Source organism: Muscardinus avellanarius (genome assembly GCF_963383645.1).
Source record: "Muscardinus avellanarius genome assembly, chromosome: 9".
Taxonomy (NCBI): Eukaryota; Metazoa; Chordata; class Mammalia; order Rodentia; family Gliridae; genus Muscardinus; species Muscardinus avellanarius.
This window is the reverse complement of record NC_137795.1, coordinates 14971300-14989764: the sequence shown is the minus strand read 5'-3', so window position 1 is coordinate 14989764 and position 18465 is coordinate 14971300. Positions and strand designations below refer to the sequence as shown.

General features: G+C 49.7%; 1 protein-coding gene across 1 annotated transcript in view; it reads left to right on the top strand.

The window, feature by feature from the left end:
* Positions 1-1669: 1669 nt before the first annotated feature.
* The window catches only part of DDC (dopa decarboxylase), a gene marked incomplete at both ends in the record, with an annotated part of 54876 nt that continues 38080 nt past the window's right edge, over positions 1670-18465 (top strand). The window contains 5 exons of the mRNA XM_080701831.1: positions 1670-1870; positions 2763-2876; positions 6288-6407; positions 14714-14848; positions 15954-16097. Of these exons, the coding sequence (XP_080557957.1) occupies positions 1670-1870; positions 2763-2876; positions 6288-6407; positions 14714-14848; positions 15954-16097 (714 nt within the window). The remainder of the gene's footprint in view (positions 1871-2762; positions 2877-6287; positions 6408-14713; positions 14849-15953; positions 16098-18465) is intronic.

Below are 18465 nucleotides of genomic sequence, written 5' to 3'. Positions count from 1 at the left end.
GCAACAACCAGAATGGACATCCTTACAAGTGGTTATTTTGTATTTCTGTTCTAAGCTGTCCTTATTTACTTATTTAGCTGTCTTATTTAACTAAATTATTTAAGTACTTATTTAACTATCACAAAACACTCTTTGAGCAAGCACTATATTATCATGACTCTGGTTTTCTATTAACCTGTTCAAGAGTCAAGATGGTAGCCGTTTACACAGGTTGTGCATCTACTAAATAGGTGAGTTGGGGCCTGACCCTGAGTCCCTCAGCTCAGGATCCCTGGGGAGTCAGCCCCGGGGAGCGGCCCATTCTTCTCCCAGATGTAAATGGACACTGGCGGGGATCCAGATGTTCAGCCACGGAGGTGTCCATCCTAAGTGCAGCCCCATTCACAGGACGGCGCATCGTGCGGTAATGAGACAAGCTGGAGCTTGCGCCGAGAGCGCCAACGGGAGATGCTTTGGCTCCGTCAGTCACACCACTGCCAAATATCTCTAACTCGAGGAGAAAACCAAGTTTCCCTCTGTGTGCAAACTGAAATAAGCAGCGCCACTTCCAATTAAGAATGAATTATGAAGGCTGCAGGCTCCCCGCACCCCCAGGGATCATAAACTGGGCGCTCTCCCCCGAGGCCGTGATGTTTTGGCCGCTAAGTGTGTGACCCGCCTCAGCCCTTGGCCTGTGAAGTTCAAAGATGTCAAGTCACTTGGGACTTGGGACGGTCATGGTGGTTTTCACATAAATCACCGCTGCTATAATTTAGAGTCTATCTTACACTCCAGTCATGCAGCTTAAGACACTAGCTGGCTGAAAAAAAGGCACCCGATAATAACTTTAAAAATACTGCATCTACTAACAGGCATGGAAGTAACCTACTAAGTGCTAGACACTGTTGATTTAGCTGAGAATGTTCTGAAAAGCACGGCCAGAGAGCCGCAGTAAGAAGGAAGCACCCCGTGCTCTAGCCTTGGCTGGGACTGCCGCCGGCTCTGGGTGAGCTAGTGTAGGTGGTGTGCCCAGTCACCGCTTGGGTCTTCTTCAGAAGTGGGTGCCAAGACTTGTATCCTAGCCAAGACACGAGGCTCAAGGGCGGAGCTGTCTCCAAAGGATGTTTAGAGAAGCGCAGAGGCAGAGCTCAAGTCTGTGCTTGTCATGATGCTGGAACGGGCCAGGAGTGTGAAGGTGATCTCCCAGCACACTTGACCAGAAGCGGGTGCTGTGCACCGGGTGTGGTGGCACACACTTGTAATCCTTAGGAGGCTGAGGCAGGAGGATTGCAGGTTCACAGCCAGCCTCAGCTACTTAGTGAGGCCCTCTGCAACTTAGTGAGACCCTGTTTCAAAATAAAGAATAAAAAATAGGCTTGGGGGTATAGCTTGGAGGTAGAATGCCCCTGGGTTCGAACCCCAGTACCACCAAAAAAAAAAAAGAGGTGCTATGCAGTGCCGGTTGAGTAGCTGTGAATAGTCCAAGTACTTGCTGTGGGGGTCCAGACCCAGTGTTTGGTCTTGTTTTCCAGACACAGAGAGCAAGTGGCCCAGCCCCGCTGTACGTGGCCTCCAAGGTGCGCAGCTCATTGGCAGATGGCTCAGCCTGGCAGCTTGGAATTGCCCCCCCCCCAATGGAGAGGCCGCGACAGTTTTCAGTTGGTCTCTTCTCGTCCCTGCAGGTCTCACCATGAACGCAAGCGAGTTCCGCCGGCGAGGGAAGGAGATGGTAGACTACATTGCTGACTACCTGGAAGGCGTCGAGGGACGCCCCGTCTACCCCGACGTGGAGCCCGGCTACCTTCGGCCCCTCATCCCTACGTCTGCCCCCCAGGAGCCAGAGACATTTGAGGACATCATCAGGGACATCGAGAAGATAATCATGCCAGGGGTGAGTGCCAGCCCAAGGTGACAGATCAGGAGGGCTGGGCTCATGGAGTAGCTGCGGACCCCGGGCAGTTCCCACGCATTGATGCACTGAAGTCCTCACTGCCGTTAGATTGGAGGAAAACTCCAATTTATTTATTTATTTATTTATTTATTTATTTATTTATTTCCTTCCTTCCTTCCTTCCTTCCTTCCTTCCTTCCTTCCTTCCTTCTTTCTTTCTTCCCTCCCTCCCTCCCTCCTTTCTTTCTTTCTTTCTTTATTTATTTCTTTCTTTCTTTCTTTTTTTTTTTGCTGTACTGGGGATGGAACCCAGGGGCATTCTACCTCTGAGCTACACACCCAGCCCCATTGTTTAGTCTGTATTTTGAAACAGGGTCTCAGTGAGTTGCAAAGGGCCTGGCTAAGTAGCTGAGGCTGTCTTCCAACTGCGATCCTCTGGTCTCCACCTTCCAAATGCTGGGATTACAAGCGTGCGCCACCATGCCCAGCTCCAATTTCTACATTTTAGGAGAAGCTCAGAGAGGGTTGGCGGTCTCTCTAAAGTCACCAAGCTAGGAAAGTATGGAGCCAGGACCCAATCCAGTGGAATCGAGTGGGCTTCCTGCTAACACCTGGTCCCTGAGATGTGGTTCCTGTCCCAAGACACCTAGTACCTGGAACAAATGGTCATTGGCTTTTTTCCAAGAAAATAAGCCCCTGGCAGCTGATTGCAAATAGCTTCATTGCCCCAAATAAAACAGAGTCCTGTTCTTCTTGTGCCTTGAGACCGAATGTGCATTTGGAGTGAGCGAGGTTGGGAGAGTGTGCGAAAGCAGAAGCCAGCGTGCCCAGGGCGCTGGGCCTGCGCGCCCAGGGCCGCCGACCCTTGCCCTGATGACTGCCCACCCCTGCAGGTGACCCACTGGCACAGCCCCTTCTTCTTCGCCTACTTCCCCACGGCCAGCTCCTACCCCTCCATGCTCGCAGACATGCTGTGTGGGGCCATCGGCTGCATCGGCTTCTCCTGGGTGAGTGTCCTGGTGATCCTGGGGTCAGTCTCTGCGGGAACCGGGCCTGCCCATGCAGGAAGGACACGAGCAGATGGCTGGGTTGCCTGAGGGCGGCAGTACACCTCGCCAGGAGGACAAGGACTCAGCCCCAAGAAGGAGCCTCGAAAGGCAGAGAGATTCCACGTGGAGGGAAAAATAAGAGAGAGGAAGAGAGAGACAGACAAACAGAGGGAGAGACAGAGAGACACAGAGAGAGACAGAGATGGAGATATAGAGAGACAAAGAGGCAGAGAGAAAAAGAAAGTGAAAAAGAGAAAGACAGAAAGACACGGAGAGACAGAGAGAATACTTTCTGGAAAAAGTCTCAGCAACTCAAAGCCAACTTGCATGAGGCTGTTTTTTTTTTTTTTTAATATATAATGGCTTGCATTAAATCACAGTCCAAGTTTGCAGATTTTCTGCAGACCAAGGCTAGTAGCCTGCATTTTCCCCAAGAGGACCAGAGAACTCCTTACTGCTCTGAGGCTGGAGACACCGCGGCCTGTCTTCTGTCAGGGGTCCGGCCAAGGAGAGGCCCTGGCCCATCAGATGGCCAAGCACGCAATGGAGGTGGGCTGGGGCTGGAATTGGGCCATTGCCTCCTGGCATGCCCCGCCTGGTTCTCCCTGGGATGCAATGCCTAGGAAGGCCCTGTGCATGCTGCAGGCCGCTGCTCCTATGGCCCTCTGAGCCAGCACAGGGCGTCGGGAAAGGGGCGTGGTGGCTTATGCTTATAATCCCAGTATTTAGGAGGTTGAGACAGGGGGATCACAGGTTCAAGGACAGCCTCAGCCAGTAGTGAAACTCTCATCTACCTACCCTGTTTCAAAAATAAAACTAAAATGGAGCTGAGACTATAGCTCAGAGGTAGAATGCCTCTGAGTACTCAAAATAAAATGAAAAATGAAAAGCCAAACTGCACAGAGGCTGGAAGCCGAGGTGCCTGGGTGTCAGAGGCCAGGGCTTCCCTCCCCGTGGGGTCTGTGTTGGACCTTCTAGGCCAGAGTGTCCACCTTTCCTGTGCCTGGGGGCCAGGTGGAGACGGGGGCATCACTCGAGGGCCTGGACCATGGAGAGGTGAAGCTGGGTTTTGAATCTGCAGCACCAAGCGGCAGGGCCTCGCCCAGGCGGCTGCTCCCGCGGTACGGCTCCTGCTCTTCCTTGGCCGGGGGTCGGCAGGGGGTGACTGGCTCACTAGGAGGGCTGGGGAGCCACCCGCTGTCTGTGCTGCTCCTCTGGACACCACAGCTTCCCTCCTTGTGGCCTAGGCGGCCAGGGCGCCGCAGCATGACGGTGGTGAGCCACTGTCTTCTGATTTTCTTTCACTAGATATTGTGGTGGTGGGGTGTGTGTGTGTGTGTGTGTGTGTGTGTGTGTGTGTGTGTGTGTTACAGGGCATTCTTCCAAGCTACACCCCAGCCCTATTTTTTTATTCTTTATTTTGAAACAGGGTCTCACTCAGTTGCAGAGGGCCTCACTAAGTAGCTGAGGCTGTCTGAGAACTGCAATCCTCCTGTCTCAGCCTCCCGAATGCTGGGATTACCAGCATGTGCCATGGCGCCTGGCTTTTGTGGTGAACCCTGTGTGGCTCTACTACCCCGTCCAGGCCCACCGTGTCCTTGCAGGGTGATTTGGCATCAGTCTTCAAATGTATCTGCTCTGTCTGGGACCGTATGATTCTGTCTCGGCGGCTGTGGTGCCTGGTACCAGCTGTTCCTAGTAGGGAGACTGGTTTCTAAGCCTGGGTCTAGGCTTAGCCAGGATGGGGTGGATCGTGCTAGGACTGAGCCTGACCAGCAGGGAGAAAGCCTCTCTTCCTTTTAACTGGGAGGCATCGCAATGCTGTGCCCCGGTAGCACGAGAACACCCTGCTCACTGCCTCAGGCCCCTAACATGGGTCCCAGGTAAAGACGGAGGCCTAGCCCATGTTTAGGAGGGCTCAAGGCACACATTCCATGTCCCATGTGAAGGATGGGGAGTCTCTAAAGCAAGGTCATCAGGGCTTACAAGACAGACCAATGGCTTGCCTAGGGATGTCCAGAGATAAGAGGTGCCTGGTGTCCGCGACCTTGACTATGATCTTTGCTCTTCCCGTGGTTGTGGCCGTGGAGGGGCCGCCAGGGGCCTTTGTAGATCCACGCTAAATGAAGAAACCCACGCACGCTGAGCAGCCAGGCGGCCTGGAGTCAGCTGCACAGTGATGCCTGTTCCTTCCCAGCCATTCTCCTGGTCAAGGGACACAGGCTGGAGCCTCGTTTCTGGCCGGTGAATCACGTCTGAGGCTGGGCAAGACGCAAACTTAACTGAGATTTTAATCTGCAGTTCAGCAGGAGGTCGGGCCCTGCTGCTGCTCCCAAACTTGGAAAAGTCTGGCCTCTGGCTCTGGCGCCACCCCATAGAGAGAATCTGGTGTGTGTGTGTGTGTGTGTGTGTGTGTGTGTGTGTGTGTGTGTGTGTCTGGGCATGCATGTGGGAAGGAATGGGGTGATATTTCCAGGGACAGTTCGTAGCTCTCCTCCCGTGACCCTCGTCTGTGATGAAGATAAGGAGCATAGGGTCAGCGTGTCACCGGGCTCTGGAGAGGGTGACACATCACCCATGAGGGGGACAGGAGGCACGGCCTCTGCCCAGAGCGGTTTGCTCAGAGCCGTTCCTCGGCCATGTGTTAGGACCAGGAGGGACTTGGAACCTGCTGCGGCGGCCGCTGCTTCCCGGGAATTCTGGGAAATGGGAACAGAGCTGCCTTTGTCTTTCCACGGGCGCTCGCTGAGCCCCAGAGACTGGCCACTGTGGAACAGTGAGCACTTTGGGTTCTGCAGGCTGGAAGCCTTGGAGCGTGGCGCTGGCCTCAGGGCTTCTCGCTGCCTCACAAGGTGTCTGAGCCAGTGAACATCCCGAACCGCACGGGGCCCCACCGCTTAGTGTCCTCCCGTTGCGGACTCAGTTTCCAATACCCCAACTTGGGGCAGCGCATTCAAACCAGAGCAACCATCCATGGATTACTCTCATCCGGGGGTGGGTTTTTCTGTTTGGAAAACTTTTTTTTTTTTTTTTTTTTTTTTTTTTGCGGATCTGGGGATGGAACCCAGGGGCATTCGACCTCCGAGCTACACCCCCTGACCTATTTTTTTTTTATTCTTTATCATGAAACCAGGTCTCACTGAGTTGCAGAGGGCCTCCCTAAGTAACTGAGGCTGTCCGCGAACAGCCATCCTCTGGTCTCAGCCTCCCGAATTCAAGCGTGTCCACCACGCCCAGCTAGAAATCTATTGATAAGCTTGAAGTGGCAGAAAGGGCGACCATAGCCTCCGGCTCCTCTGTTGTCCCAGGCAGATGGTGAGCCGAGGGCGGCCGGGGCTGCCCGGGGTTAGCTCCCTCTCTCTCCGGCAGGCGGCCAGCCCCGCATGCACAGAGCTGGAGACTGTGATGATGGACTGGCTCGGGAAGATGCTGGAGCTGCCGAAGGTGTTTTTGGCTGAAGAAGCTGGAGAAGGAGGCGGCGTGATCCAGGTGAGCCAGGGGATGCTGGAGGAGGCTTTCAGTAGGGTTGTGGATTTCACAAAGGACCACAGATGGGCAGCTGCATCCTCCTAGTCCTTCCAGAGGTGAGGGGAGGCTGAGCTCCGAGGAACGCCCTGGCCCAGAGGCAGCAGGGTCTGAATTTGGACCCAGCGCTGTGTCTCACTAGCTAGAGCAGGACAGTGGCTTCTCCAGACCCCTAGACATGGTAGAAAAGGGGCAACCACATAGCATAGCAGGTGCATGGGAGTAAACTCTACTGGCGCCGACCTGGGCTGCCTCGCCAGCTGTGGTGCCCAGGCACTTTCTAGGCATCTGAGATCCTCTCGCTACCAGGGCCTCTTTTGGCAGAAGAGGAAGTCGAGTCACAGCACATCAGATAACTCACCTTGTCTCCCGGCTGGGATGTTCCAGGCTGCACCTGTGAGCCACAGAGCCTGAGAGTACACTCCGTCGCAGAACCCTGCCCACACTTGGGTGACAGCAGCGGGCACGCGTCCAGCGCCATAATTGCTGCCTGCCTGTGAGCCAGAAGCTTACCCAAGCATGCGCTGATCCCGGGCACACATGTAATCCATCGCTTTCTTTAGTCTGCTGATATCTAGGATGCAGAGCTGGGCTGGGGCGGGGTAAGACAGGCAGCCCTGCGTGGCCCCCTTCCCTGGGGCCTGCAGGATGAACACATTTGTTTTTCCGATTTCCTAGGACAGAAGATGAACTCTGTTAACTTCCTATTCTCCCTTAAATCCTTTTTCTCAAGTCTCATACATTGTTATAGCACTGTTCATTTTGGGGAAACAAGGGATTTCTTTTTTAGATACTGTCTTTTTAAAGGCTCCGAGTAAAGGTGACTTGGTTTCACCCATCCAAAGGTGAGAAACTGAGGCACATCCTGGAGAATTTCTTTGGATAAAATCACATGACTTGTGGGGCCACAACAAATTAGGAAGCAGCCTTCCAAGTCCCAGTACTGCGGACCAGGGTTTTATTTATTATTTTATTTTATCTTTTTTGCAGTACTGGAGACAGAACCCAGGGGCATTCAATCTCTGAAACCGAGTCTCACTGAGTTGCCATGGGCCTCACTATGTAGCTGAGGCTGTCCCCAAACTGCGATTCTCCAGTCTCAGCTTCCTGAATGCTGGGATTACAAGTGTGCGCCACAGGACCAGGGTTTTAAAACACCCACCTGAGTGTGGTGTGGATTCATGTATAATCCCAGTCCTTGGGTGGCTGAGACAGGAGGCTCTCAGGTTTGAAGCCAGCCTCGGCCACTTAGCGAGGCCCTCAGCATGGTAGACCTTGTTTCAAAGTAAAAAAATAAAATATGATATGGGTGTAGCTACCCTTCTGGGTTCAATCCCCAGCACTGCCTTCCAAAAATAAAACAAAACAAACAAACAAAACCTGACTCCCATCTGTTGGCTTTCTGTAGCTCCAATATTTCATTTCACTGCTGCAACACATCTTAGCAGCTTCACACTAATTTATTATCCTACAGTTCTGTAAGTCAGAAGTCTGACCTGGGTCCTTGTGAGCTAAGCTCAAGGTTGATTCTTTGATAGCCCAAGAAGAGAAGCCATCTCCTTGCCTCTTCCAGAGGCTTCTGGAAATCCTTGTCCCGCCTGCGTCTTCAAATATGTGTCCCATCTCCCTGAGCTATCTATCTTTCATGGTCGCTGCTCCTCTGACCACAGAAGAGAATGTAGGTCTCCAGTTTGCAGCATACGTGTGATTGGATTGGGGCCACTCCGTTAATCCAAGATCATCTCCCCGGGTCTTAATCACACCAGCAAAGTCGCTTTCCCGGGGAGGCAGTCGCGGTTTGGGGGACTAAGACCTATAATCTTTGGAGCAAGGCGCACTGTTCTGCCTGCTGGAAGCAGCCTGCAGCAGTCCAGAGAACCTGCTTACCCCGCCTCTGTTTCCTGGATCTGTCTTTAGAAATTCAAACCCGACAGGTCTTCATGGGCGGAGCAATGGGAATTCTACTTCCTGCAGCAGCAGAGATCCCTGAGCAGGACACACGGGGGACTCCAGACCGAGCCTCTGTGATCAGAAGGGATGAGAGTCAGGCCAGGTCAGGCCCGCTGTGAGCTCGTCTCATCCCCCGCGCTCTGTGGTCGTCTCTGTCCTACTTGAGTCTTTCTGGGGACTGATGAAAGGGATAACGTCGGCTGTATTGTAAGCATTAAGGAGATGCCACAAGCCAGGCTTATAAACAGCATCGGCAGCACCTCCAGATCCGGGATAGTGATCTTCTTTTGAGAGGTCTTGTGGTTCTGCCAATCCCTCCTTGGTCGAGGTCCCAGGAAAGACACGGCAACACAGGTACCCCTGCAGCCTGGGGCAGGGCTCTGCACAGGACCCCCACGGTGCTGTTGCTTATAGGCTGGCCAGTCCTGGCCCTAAGTCCCAAGTGTCCAGAGGATGCTCTTGTATCCTTGTTAATTAAGAGCAAGCCCGAGTGTCCTCTCTCCTCTGAGGGTGAGAGGCTTAGCAGAGATGCTAAGTTAATGGCTTGGCCCCAGGCCAGGGTGCCCTTTGCGAAAGGCCCGGTACTGTAGCAGGCAGACTTACTTTTCTTTTGTTGTTGTTTTTGGTACTGGTGATTGAACTCAGGGGCATTCTACCTCCAAGCTAACAGTCTCAACCCTATTTTACTTTTTATTTTGAAACACAGTCTCATCGAGTTGCTGAGAGTCTTCCTAAGTTGCTACAGCTGGCCTCAAACTTTCAGTCCTCCTATCTCTGCCTCCCAAGTACTGGGATTATTTTTTTGTTTCACAACAGGGTCTCCCTAAGTTGCCAATGGTCCCTCTAAGTTGACCAGGCTGGCCTCAACTCTGTGCTCCTCCTGTCTCAGGGGCATGCCACCATGGCCTGCTCAGATTTGCCATTTTTTATACTACATTCTGCCAAGGTCTAATTTTCCTTTTGTCCCACCTCCTTGCACCTCTCAGCCTTTGGTAAACTCTGCTGACCCAAGAGAGCCTTCTCTTCACTGTGGGATATTTTTCTTCAACTATATCTTAGCTATTGTTTCCGGGCCACTTCTGCTCTGGTTTTCAAATGCATTGATTTCCACAGTTCAGGTAACTCTTATGTGATTTATTTCTTTCTTTGGCTTTTATTAGTCATTTTCTCCTCCTGTATATTTTGGGGAAATTTCTGTTTTTTTTTATATCGTTTCAGTTTTCTACACTGTCAATTTATTGCCGCCAAGTGCTAACTTTGATTAAATTATTTCAGTTTTAAAAATTATTGTCTTGCTTAATTGGGCATGGTGGTACATACCTGTAATCCCAGTACTTGAGAAACTGAGGGTTGCAGGTTCAAGGCCAGCCTGAGCAACTTAGCAAGTTCCTGTTTTAAAACTTAAAGGTAAAACAAGTTAGAAATGTAGCCCAGAGGTAAAACATCCCTGGGGTCAATCCTCAGTACTGCCTTCCTAAATATATATATAATTCCCTCCCTATTTATGAAAATTATATACTAATTGTAAAAATTAAAAAAGGACAATATGTTGGGGCACATTTCTACTTAGAGTTAGCAATATTATTTTAACATCTGTCTGTATCTCTGTATCTGTCTATCTATAACAATTTGAGATAATACACTACACACAGGTTTTCTACATGGTGTTTCTTCTTTTTTTTTTCCCGAGAACATGTTCCACTATTTAAGTATTCTTTGAGGATACTATTGCTGCATGGTTTCCAATGCTGTCACAATTTATATAAATAATATTAAGATATGTATGTTGTATTAAACGTCTTACTTTGCCAGGCATGTTGGCACATGCTTGTCACCCCAGCATTCAGGAGGCTGAGACAGGAGGATTGCGGTTCACAGCCAGCCTCAGCTACTTAGTGAGGCCCTTTGCAACTCAGTGAGACCCGATTCAAAATAAAGAATAAAAAATAGGATTGGGGGTGTAGCTCGGAGGTAGAATGCCCCTGGGTTTCATCCCCAGTACTACAAAAAGAGAACAACTTCTCACTCTTCTAAATAACACTTAGAGGACATGCTTTGGGATGAGGTAGACAGTTGCTCCGTATTATCTGTCTCCTCCTGCGGTCTCTGCTTCTGCCCATGTGAAACGTTCCACTGAACTCAACACAGAACCAAACCGACAAAAGAAAGCATATTTCTGGGCAATTAGATTTTACTCTGAGAACAATGTCATATTCAGTTCTTCTCAGTACCTGAAGCTGAGTGTTCTAATTCGATACTTCTCAAAGAATTTTACACCTTCTAACCTAAGGCGCCAATTTTAATAGTAGCCGCATGTACTAAACACTGACCACAAACTTGGCTCTAGGCTTATGTCTTGTGCTTTTTCACCCTTAGAATATTTAGTGGATCAACTGTAACTTTTTTCAGTACTGGGGACTGAGCCCAGGGGCATTCTACTTCTGAGCTACACCCCCTGCCTTATTTTTATTCTTTATTTTGAAACAGGGTCTCACTGAGTTGCAAAGGACCTCACTGAGTAGCTGAGGCTATCTGCGAACCGCGATCCTCCCGTCTCAGCCTCCCGAATGCTGGGATGACAAGCGTGCGCCACCACGCCCGGCTGGTTGATTGTATTAGTGACAGTCTTTCTCACAAATGAGGGAATCGAGACCCAGGGAGGCAGTGTAGGGGCAAAGCTAATGCAAGTCCAGGCTCGTACGAAAGAGAATTCAAGCTATGAGTGTCAACACTATCTGCGCCCTGAACATTTGCTTGGGTGAATGTCTGGAGTAATGCACATTGCCATGGGATAAATCACCTTTTCATATAAGAGAATTCCATTTTTGAGAAAGAAGAGCCGTTCTGCATTTGGTGGGGAAAATCCTGACCTCTTACAGCCCAGGTTTCAACACAGTGCCTCTGGGAGCACAGCCCACTCAATTGTTGCTGGACGAAAGCAGACTGCCACTCTGCGTCTGCGGCTGGAAGCTCGCTCGCCTTCCCAGCATCCGGATGAGGCCAACGAGCTGTAATTTGCAGGACGGCTAGAGCCGGAGCCTGGTGACAGCCCGCGCATCCTCCTGCCCCATCCATCCACTCGGTGCGGTAATCATCGCGGCTGGGGCGGGCATCTGAGCCGAGCGGCAAATCCTCATTGTGAGGCTGGACACAGGTGACTGCAAGAGTGGCCCCTGAATTGGGCTTGAAAGCTCTCGTGGAAGAAAAGCTCTAATGTCTTGCCATGCAGAAGGTAACACTTGAAAAGTCCAGATGAAAGGGCCTCTGCTCGGAGCCTCGGCAGCCGCGAGCCAGGCCCACCTCTCCACAGCATCCCTCCTGCTTCCTGATTCTGTTTGCCATGGCAACCTTTGTCCACCCCAAGCAAAGGCATCAAATATACTCCCTGCTCTCTTACCAAAGAGCGGCCACCCTCCCCACTCTTCCCTCCGCAAGTGTCTGCTTCCAGCAAAGGACAGAGAGATGCACTTGGCTTCTGGCTGCAGTTTGCTAAAACCTGCTGGCTGATTGGACCCGCAGAGGTCTGGATGCTTGGCTGACAATTTGTTTCACTGGGCTTTGCTGTTGTTGCTTTTTTAATTTTTTATTGAGTAAAGAAGGAGACTCTTCTCCCAGGACGTGGACAGTGTCCCCGCCTGCCCAGTAAAAACCCCCATAATGAATTGGCGTGGTGGCCAAAAGCTTTCATTAAACTGTGTGGTTCGGATAATGGACTTGGATTCCAAGGCTTCAAACAGAAGCTAGATTCAGATGGCGAAGCTGTACCACAGCAAAGCGAGCCGGGCGCGGTGGTGCACGCTTGTCATCCCAGTACTCGGGAGGCTGAGACAGGAGGGTCGCAGGTTCGAAGCCAGCCTCAGCAGCTTAGTGAGGCTGTCAGAAACTTAGTGAGACCCTGTTTCCAAATAAAATATAAAATAGGTTGGAGGTATAGCTCGGAGGTAGAAGGACCCTGGGTTCCATGCCCAGTAACACACACACACACACACACACACACACACACACAGCTTGAAGCAGCTCCTCTCCTTTGTTTCCAATGGGTAGATCCTTGACAAATAAAAATGGGGGTACCGGAGTAAGTGAGCCATGCAGGGGGTAACGGGGTGCATGAGAGAAACATACAACCAGTTGACTTGGCCTCCTCAGCTTTCTTCCACAGGGTCCTAGGTCCACGTCTCTAATTGCAGCTCATGAAAACGCAGCCGAGGGAAATGCAAGCCCATTCCTAATGCCGAATTAAGAGTATTCTAGTACTTGGGAGGCTGAGACGGGAGGATCGCCATTAGTGGACAGCCTCAGCTACTTAGTGAGGCCCTCTGCAACTTAGTGAGGCCCTGTTTCAAAATAAAGAATAAAAAACATGGGGCCGGGGATGTAGCTGGGTGGTGCAATGTTCCTGGGTTCAATTCCTAGGACAGCAAAAAAGAACAAAAAAAGAGTATTGTATTTCGGTGTGTTTGCACTCCAGCATTAGAGCTACAGAAACATGCATCCACGGACTTATCTTCAGATCTTGCCCACCTCTCCAAGGGCTACGTGTTAATTCAAAAGAAAAAGTAAAAGCAGCAGAAAGGTAAAACCCAAATGGCAAATCAGGATCGGTGAGGGAGGATCCGATGTGAGTAAGAGAAGTTAGCATTTCTGCATCATCATAGTGCTGCATCTTTCTCTGGAAAACTCTACAACCTTGTGAGCCTTCTTCAAAGTCAGCCGGAAGCTACCTTTTGGGCTTGTCCTGTCTAATGTTAATATGGGAAGTAGTAGGATCCTTCTGGGATTTGTTTCAGAGAAAGCTGCCCTAGAAACAGGAGACTGTTGCTACCCACCCAAGGAAGGCCAGGGACGGTTTCGGTCTAAGCAAGCCCTTCCTGGCTGGGGCTTTTGGGGGCGTTATGTAACCCCTGAGCATCGGTTTCTGCACCTGAAGATGGGATCTTCAATAATGGGGCTTTTCATATCCAAAGGGTGACACAGCAGACCCTGGATTCATGCTCTACTCTCCACTCCAAAGGAGGAGGTTGGGCTAGTTCTCACGTGCTTTGCTAAAATGAAAGGCTAACATTGGCTGCATTGGTTTGCTACAGCTGCCTTTTCAGAGCACCAGGAACCCAATAGTTAAAACGATGGGAATTCATTGTCCCAGAGCCGTGGAGGCACCGGGTCTCCAAGGCGCGGTGGCCTGGCTTCTCTGCAAGTGTCTCTCCCTCACTGTGTCTCCATGTGTGCACACATCCTGTGATTCCCTCCGTGTGTGCACACATCTTTTGATTCCCTCCGTGTGTGCACACATCTAGTGATTCATTTCTTCTTCTTCTTCTTCCTCTTCTTCTTCTTCTTCTTCTTCTTCTTCTTCTTCTTCTTCTTCTTCTTCTTCTTCTCCTTCTCCTTCTCCTTCTCCTTCTCCTCTTCCTCCTCCTCCTTCTTCTTCTTTTTTGTTTTTGCTGGTCTGGGGATGGAACACAGGGGCATTCAACCTCCGAGCTACACCCTCAGCCCTACTTTTTTTTATTATTTATTTTGAAACAGGGTCTCACTGAGCTTCAAGGGGCCTCACTGAGTAGCTGAGGCTGTCCTTAGAACCGCGACCCTCCTGCCTCAGCCTCCCAGATTCTGGGATTACAAACATGTGCCATCACACCCGGCTCATTTCTTCTTATCAGAACACACTCAGATTGGGTGAGGGCCCACCCTACAGATCTCCTTTTAATATAAATACCACTAGAAAGATTTTATTTCTAAATTCAGTTACAGTCTGAGATGTTGAGGTGTAGGGTTGCAACCTATGCATGTTGGGGAACAGAATCAGCCTGTAGCATAGGAGATAGAGAGAACTACTTGCCAGCAATCTCTGCATCTCAAGAAAAGTGCGCCTCTATTGTATAAACACATACAAATTGCTCCGTCGAAATGGATATGAACACAGAGCTCATCCTGTGCACTGATGCCCTGGGCTGGTCTTCTCCTCCTCTGCCAGAGATAGGCACAGTATATTCCAGCCTAGGCTCAAGGATTCCATGAGAAAATGCCTGCCAAGCAGGCTTCCCGATGCCAAGTACAAGATAAGTGCTCAGAAATGTTAGCTGTCACCACCACACTACAGACACAGAGCCATGTCAGGCTAACCCTAAGCGCTGAAGATTCAGACCTCCGCGGGCTTTAGAGTGTCCTGGAGCAAATCAAATGCGCAACAACAAAACGAGCTTGGCTATTTCAGATTCATCTTTTGAGAAAAGCGCGGAAACACTACATGTCTCCCCCAGGCAAGATGCCGATCCTTGGTTGCGTTTTGAACGTCACGTGGACTCTTCTCTCCAACACAGGGAAGTGCCAGTGAAGCTACCCTGGTGGCCCTGCTGGCCGCACGCACCAAGGTGATCCGCCAGCTGCAGGCAGCCTCCCCAGAGCGGACGCAGGCCGACATCATGGGGAAGCTGGTGGCGTACTCCTCTGACCAGGTGCGTGTGCCAGTGCGGGGCAGAGAAAGATCTGAATCCCAACAAAGCTCATCATTCCCTGTCCAAGAGCAGCTCCTCAGGGATCCCTGGGGGAGAGATGCCCTCGAATTCTTAGCACCTGATAGAGTCAAGACCAAAGGAAGCCCGTGCCCGGCACCCTGGCCATCGCTCTCACAGTGTCTTTTGTAGTTGGGGTTCCCGTGTCCTTATTGTGTGCAGGAGGCCACCGAGAGTCACTTTAGTAGAGCACCTTGCAGGATTCCACCAGAAAGGAAGTCCAGGTGTCTCGGAAGGCTCTATGCTGTGGAAGCCCTGCTGGCCCTGGCAGTGGCCTAAAGACAGCGGGCTGCTCAGGCATCCCGGAGGGGCAGGGGAGAGGCGGCGGGCTGCAGGGCAGAGAGGCAGGCTTCAGGTAGACCATTTTCCTGAGAGTCTCTGAAGAGGTTGGCCCAGTGGCAGTGCACAGATCAGCAGGCTCCGTGTCTGTGGATTCAACCACCCAGAGATCAAAAGATACTTTAAAAAATGTCTCTGAACATTTATGGCCACTGTCTTATATTCTCTTAACAATATAGTGTAACAACTCTATTATATAACATTTGTATTGTATTAGATAGCAGAGACAATTAGAGATGATTTGAAGTACATTGGAGGATGTGCCTAATTATAAGCAAATACTACACCACTGCCCTTTTATATGAGGGCCTGAGCACCTATGGAGTTGGGCATCCACTGAGGTCCTGGGATCAATCCAAGGATACTGAGGGGTGACTGTGTTTACTGAGCATCTGTTGACTGACCTTAGCTACAAGCCACCTGAGGCCCAGAACAAGAGGCAGGGCAGGATGCCCATGTCCAACACTGGGGTATGAGTTGCAGGGTCTCTTGCCCTTGTCTGTATAGCACTGATCCACTAAAAGCAAGATCCCACCTGAATCCAGGAAGAAAGGGGCTTCATGAGGACTTAAGGAGAGGGATGGGAGGAGGAACGTTTGCCTCCCAGGTGCGCAAGGAGCTGAGGGTCAGGTATTTCTGCAGAGCCAAGAACGTGGTATGGCCATGCTGGCATGCCCACACCCATCTGACTCGGTCTTTCTCTTGCCAGGCACACTCCTCAGTGGAAAGAGCTGGCTTAATTGGCGGAGTGAAATTAAAAGCGATCCCTTCGGATGGCAACTATGCTATGCAGGCTTCGGCCCTGCAGGAGGCCCTGGACCGAGACAAGGCAGCTGGCCTGATTCCATTCTTTGTAAGTCAGTTGGCACTGGTAGACGGCAACCCTGGGCCTTGCCTGGACGTGCGTGCATTGTTCATGTGTGTAACCATCATAGGCTGGCAGCACTTATATTGTCTCTTTGACAAAGGCTTGTTTTTATTCATGTTCTAATTCCCCCCAAAAGAAGCCAGCATGACACCCCAGCCTGGAGGATTCTGCTGAGCCCAGGAGCCTTGCTCCTGCTGCGGCACTCAGATTCCATCACACTCAGTCCATAGTCCTACACGGCATTCTGCTGGGGCCAGGAAGAGACTCTCACAGTCCCCACACTGTAGATACAGAGGGAAATACCTCTTCCCCATTGGGAAATACATATCTAGGCACAAGAGAACCAGCATGCCCATCAGCGGCTTAGATATTGTACCTGGGATTAGCACAGTTTGCTTGCAACAAACCTCTGGCGGATCCTAGTGGCTAGGGGGGACAGCCTCTAGTGAAGCCGGTTTAGTTTCAATCTGATGTATCCATACATTTCTCCTTACTTAGAGCATCTACCGCGGCACAGAGGGGCATGTACGTGCATATATGTACATGCGTGTGTGTGTGTGTGTGTGTGTGTGTGTGTGTTATATTACATTTATAGCACCATTTGTTTTAGTTGTTGATGTCACAAAGTTGTATCTTTATACTCTACACGTTCCAAAGCATCACTAATCATTTCTAAGTGAATTTGTTTCTTTTTGTATGTGCAGTTCTGGGGATGGAACCCAGAGACATTCTACCTTAGTGTTGCACTCCCAGCCCAGTTTTATTTTTTTATTTGGAAACAAAGTCTCACTAACTTGATTAGAGTCTCAACTACTTGCTGAGGCTGTCCTCAAACCTGGGAATATATGTGTGTGTACTCGTGTATATGTCGAGTTAGATTCACTGCTAAATTTAGGAAGAAATCACATGAATTCTCCAGAATATCTTAGAGAAAAACAGAAGAAAAAGAATAGTTCCTCACTCAGTCTATGAAGCTAGCGTTCCTCTGATACCCAAACTGTACAAAGACATCCCAAGAACAGAAATAGAAACCATATCCTCAACAAAGTAACGGCAAATAGAGTCCAACACTAAGAGAATTATATACCACAACAAAGTGGGATTTGGTCCATCAAAACATGAAAGCCAATTCGATATTTGAAAAGGAATGGATGCAGCCAAGGAAAAATTATATTATAATACAAATGATGCACACGAAGCACTTGACAAAACTCAACACCCATCCATGGTTTACAAACACAAACATCGTTTAGCAAACAGAGTCTAGTGGCAATTCCTCACCTTGATAGTGGCGCCTACAAAAAAAATCCACTGCTAATATTATACTCAGAGATGAAAACCGGCATGTGTGTTCTCTAAGGTAGGGAATAGGGCAAGGTTGTCTGTTCTCGGCACTGCTGTGCAACATTATGTTACTTGTTCTAGCAAGAAAAATAAAAGATTACAGATAGGGAAGGAAGGAATAATATTATCTGTGTTTGTGTTATCTGTGTCAAAACACAGTCTGTGTAAAAACGCATTTCTAAGGTTACATACTCTAATATCCTAAAATTATGCACTCTAACTTGGATTTAGACCAGTTTGCCTTAAATAACATGCAAAAACTCTGGTGCTTTACATTTGTATCACCATTTATTTTAGTTGTTGATGTCACAAAACTTTATCTTTTTGTTATATCTACAGATCCCAAAATATCACTAATCATTTTTATTATTTTTAATTTTTAAGTTTTTTTGCAGTACTAGGGATGGAACCCAGGGGCATTCTACCTCTGAGCTATGCCCCTGGCCCTATTTTTTATTCTTTATTTTGAAACAAGGTGTCACTGAGTTGCAGAGGGCCTCACTAAGTAGCTGAGGCTGTCCGTGAACCATGTTCCTCCTGCCTCAGCCTCCCGAATGCTGGGATTACAAGCTCCTGCCACCACACACAGCTAGTAATCATTTTTAAGTGAATTAGTTTCTTTGTGTGTGTGTGTGTGTGTGTGTGTGTGTGTGTGTGTGTGTGTGTGTGAGATACTGGGGATGAAAGCCAGAGGCATTCTACCTTAGCATTATACCCCCAGCCCGATTTTATTTTTATTTTGAAATAGCATCTCACTAGGTTGATAGTCTTATTACTTGCTGAGGCTGTCCTTGAACTGGATTGATGGGATTAGAGGCATGTGCCACCACACCCCGCTCAAATTAAATTTTTTTCTTAGTGGTACTGGGGGTTGGAACCCAGAGGCTTTCTATCTCTGGGCTATACTCCCAGACCTATTTTATATTTTATTTGGAAACAGGTTCTCACTAAGTTGCTGAGGCTAGCTTCGAATCTGTGGGATCCTCCTGTCTCAGCCTCCCAAGCCTGG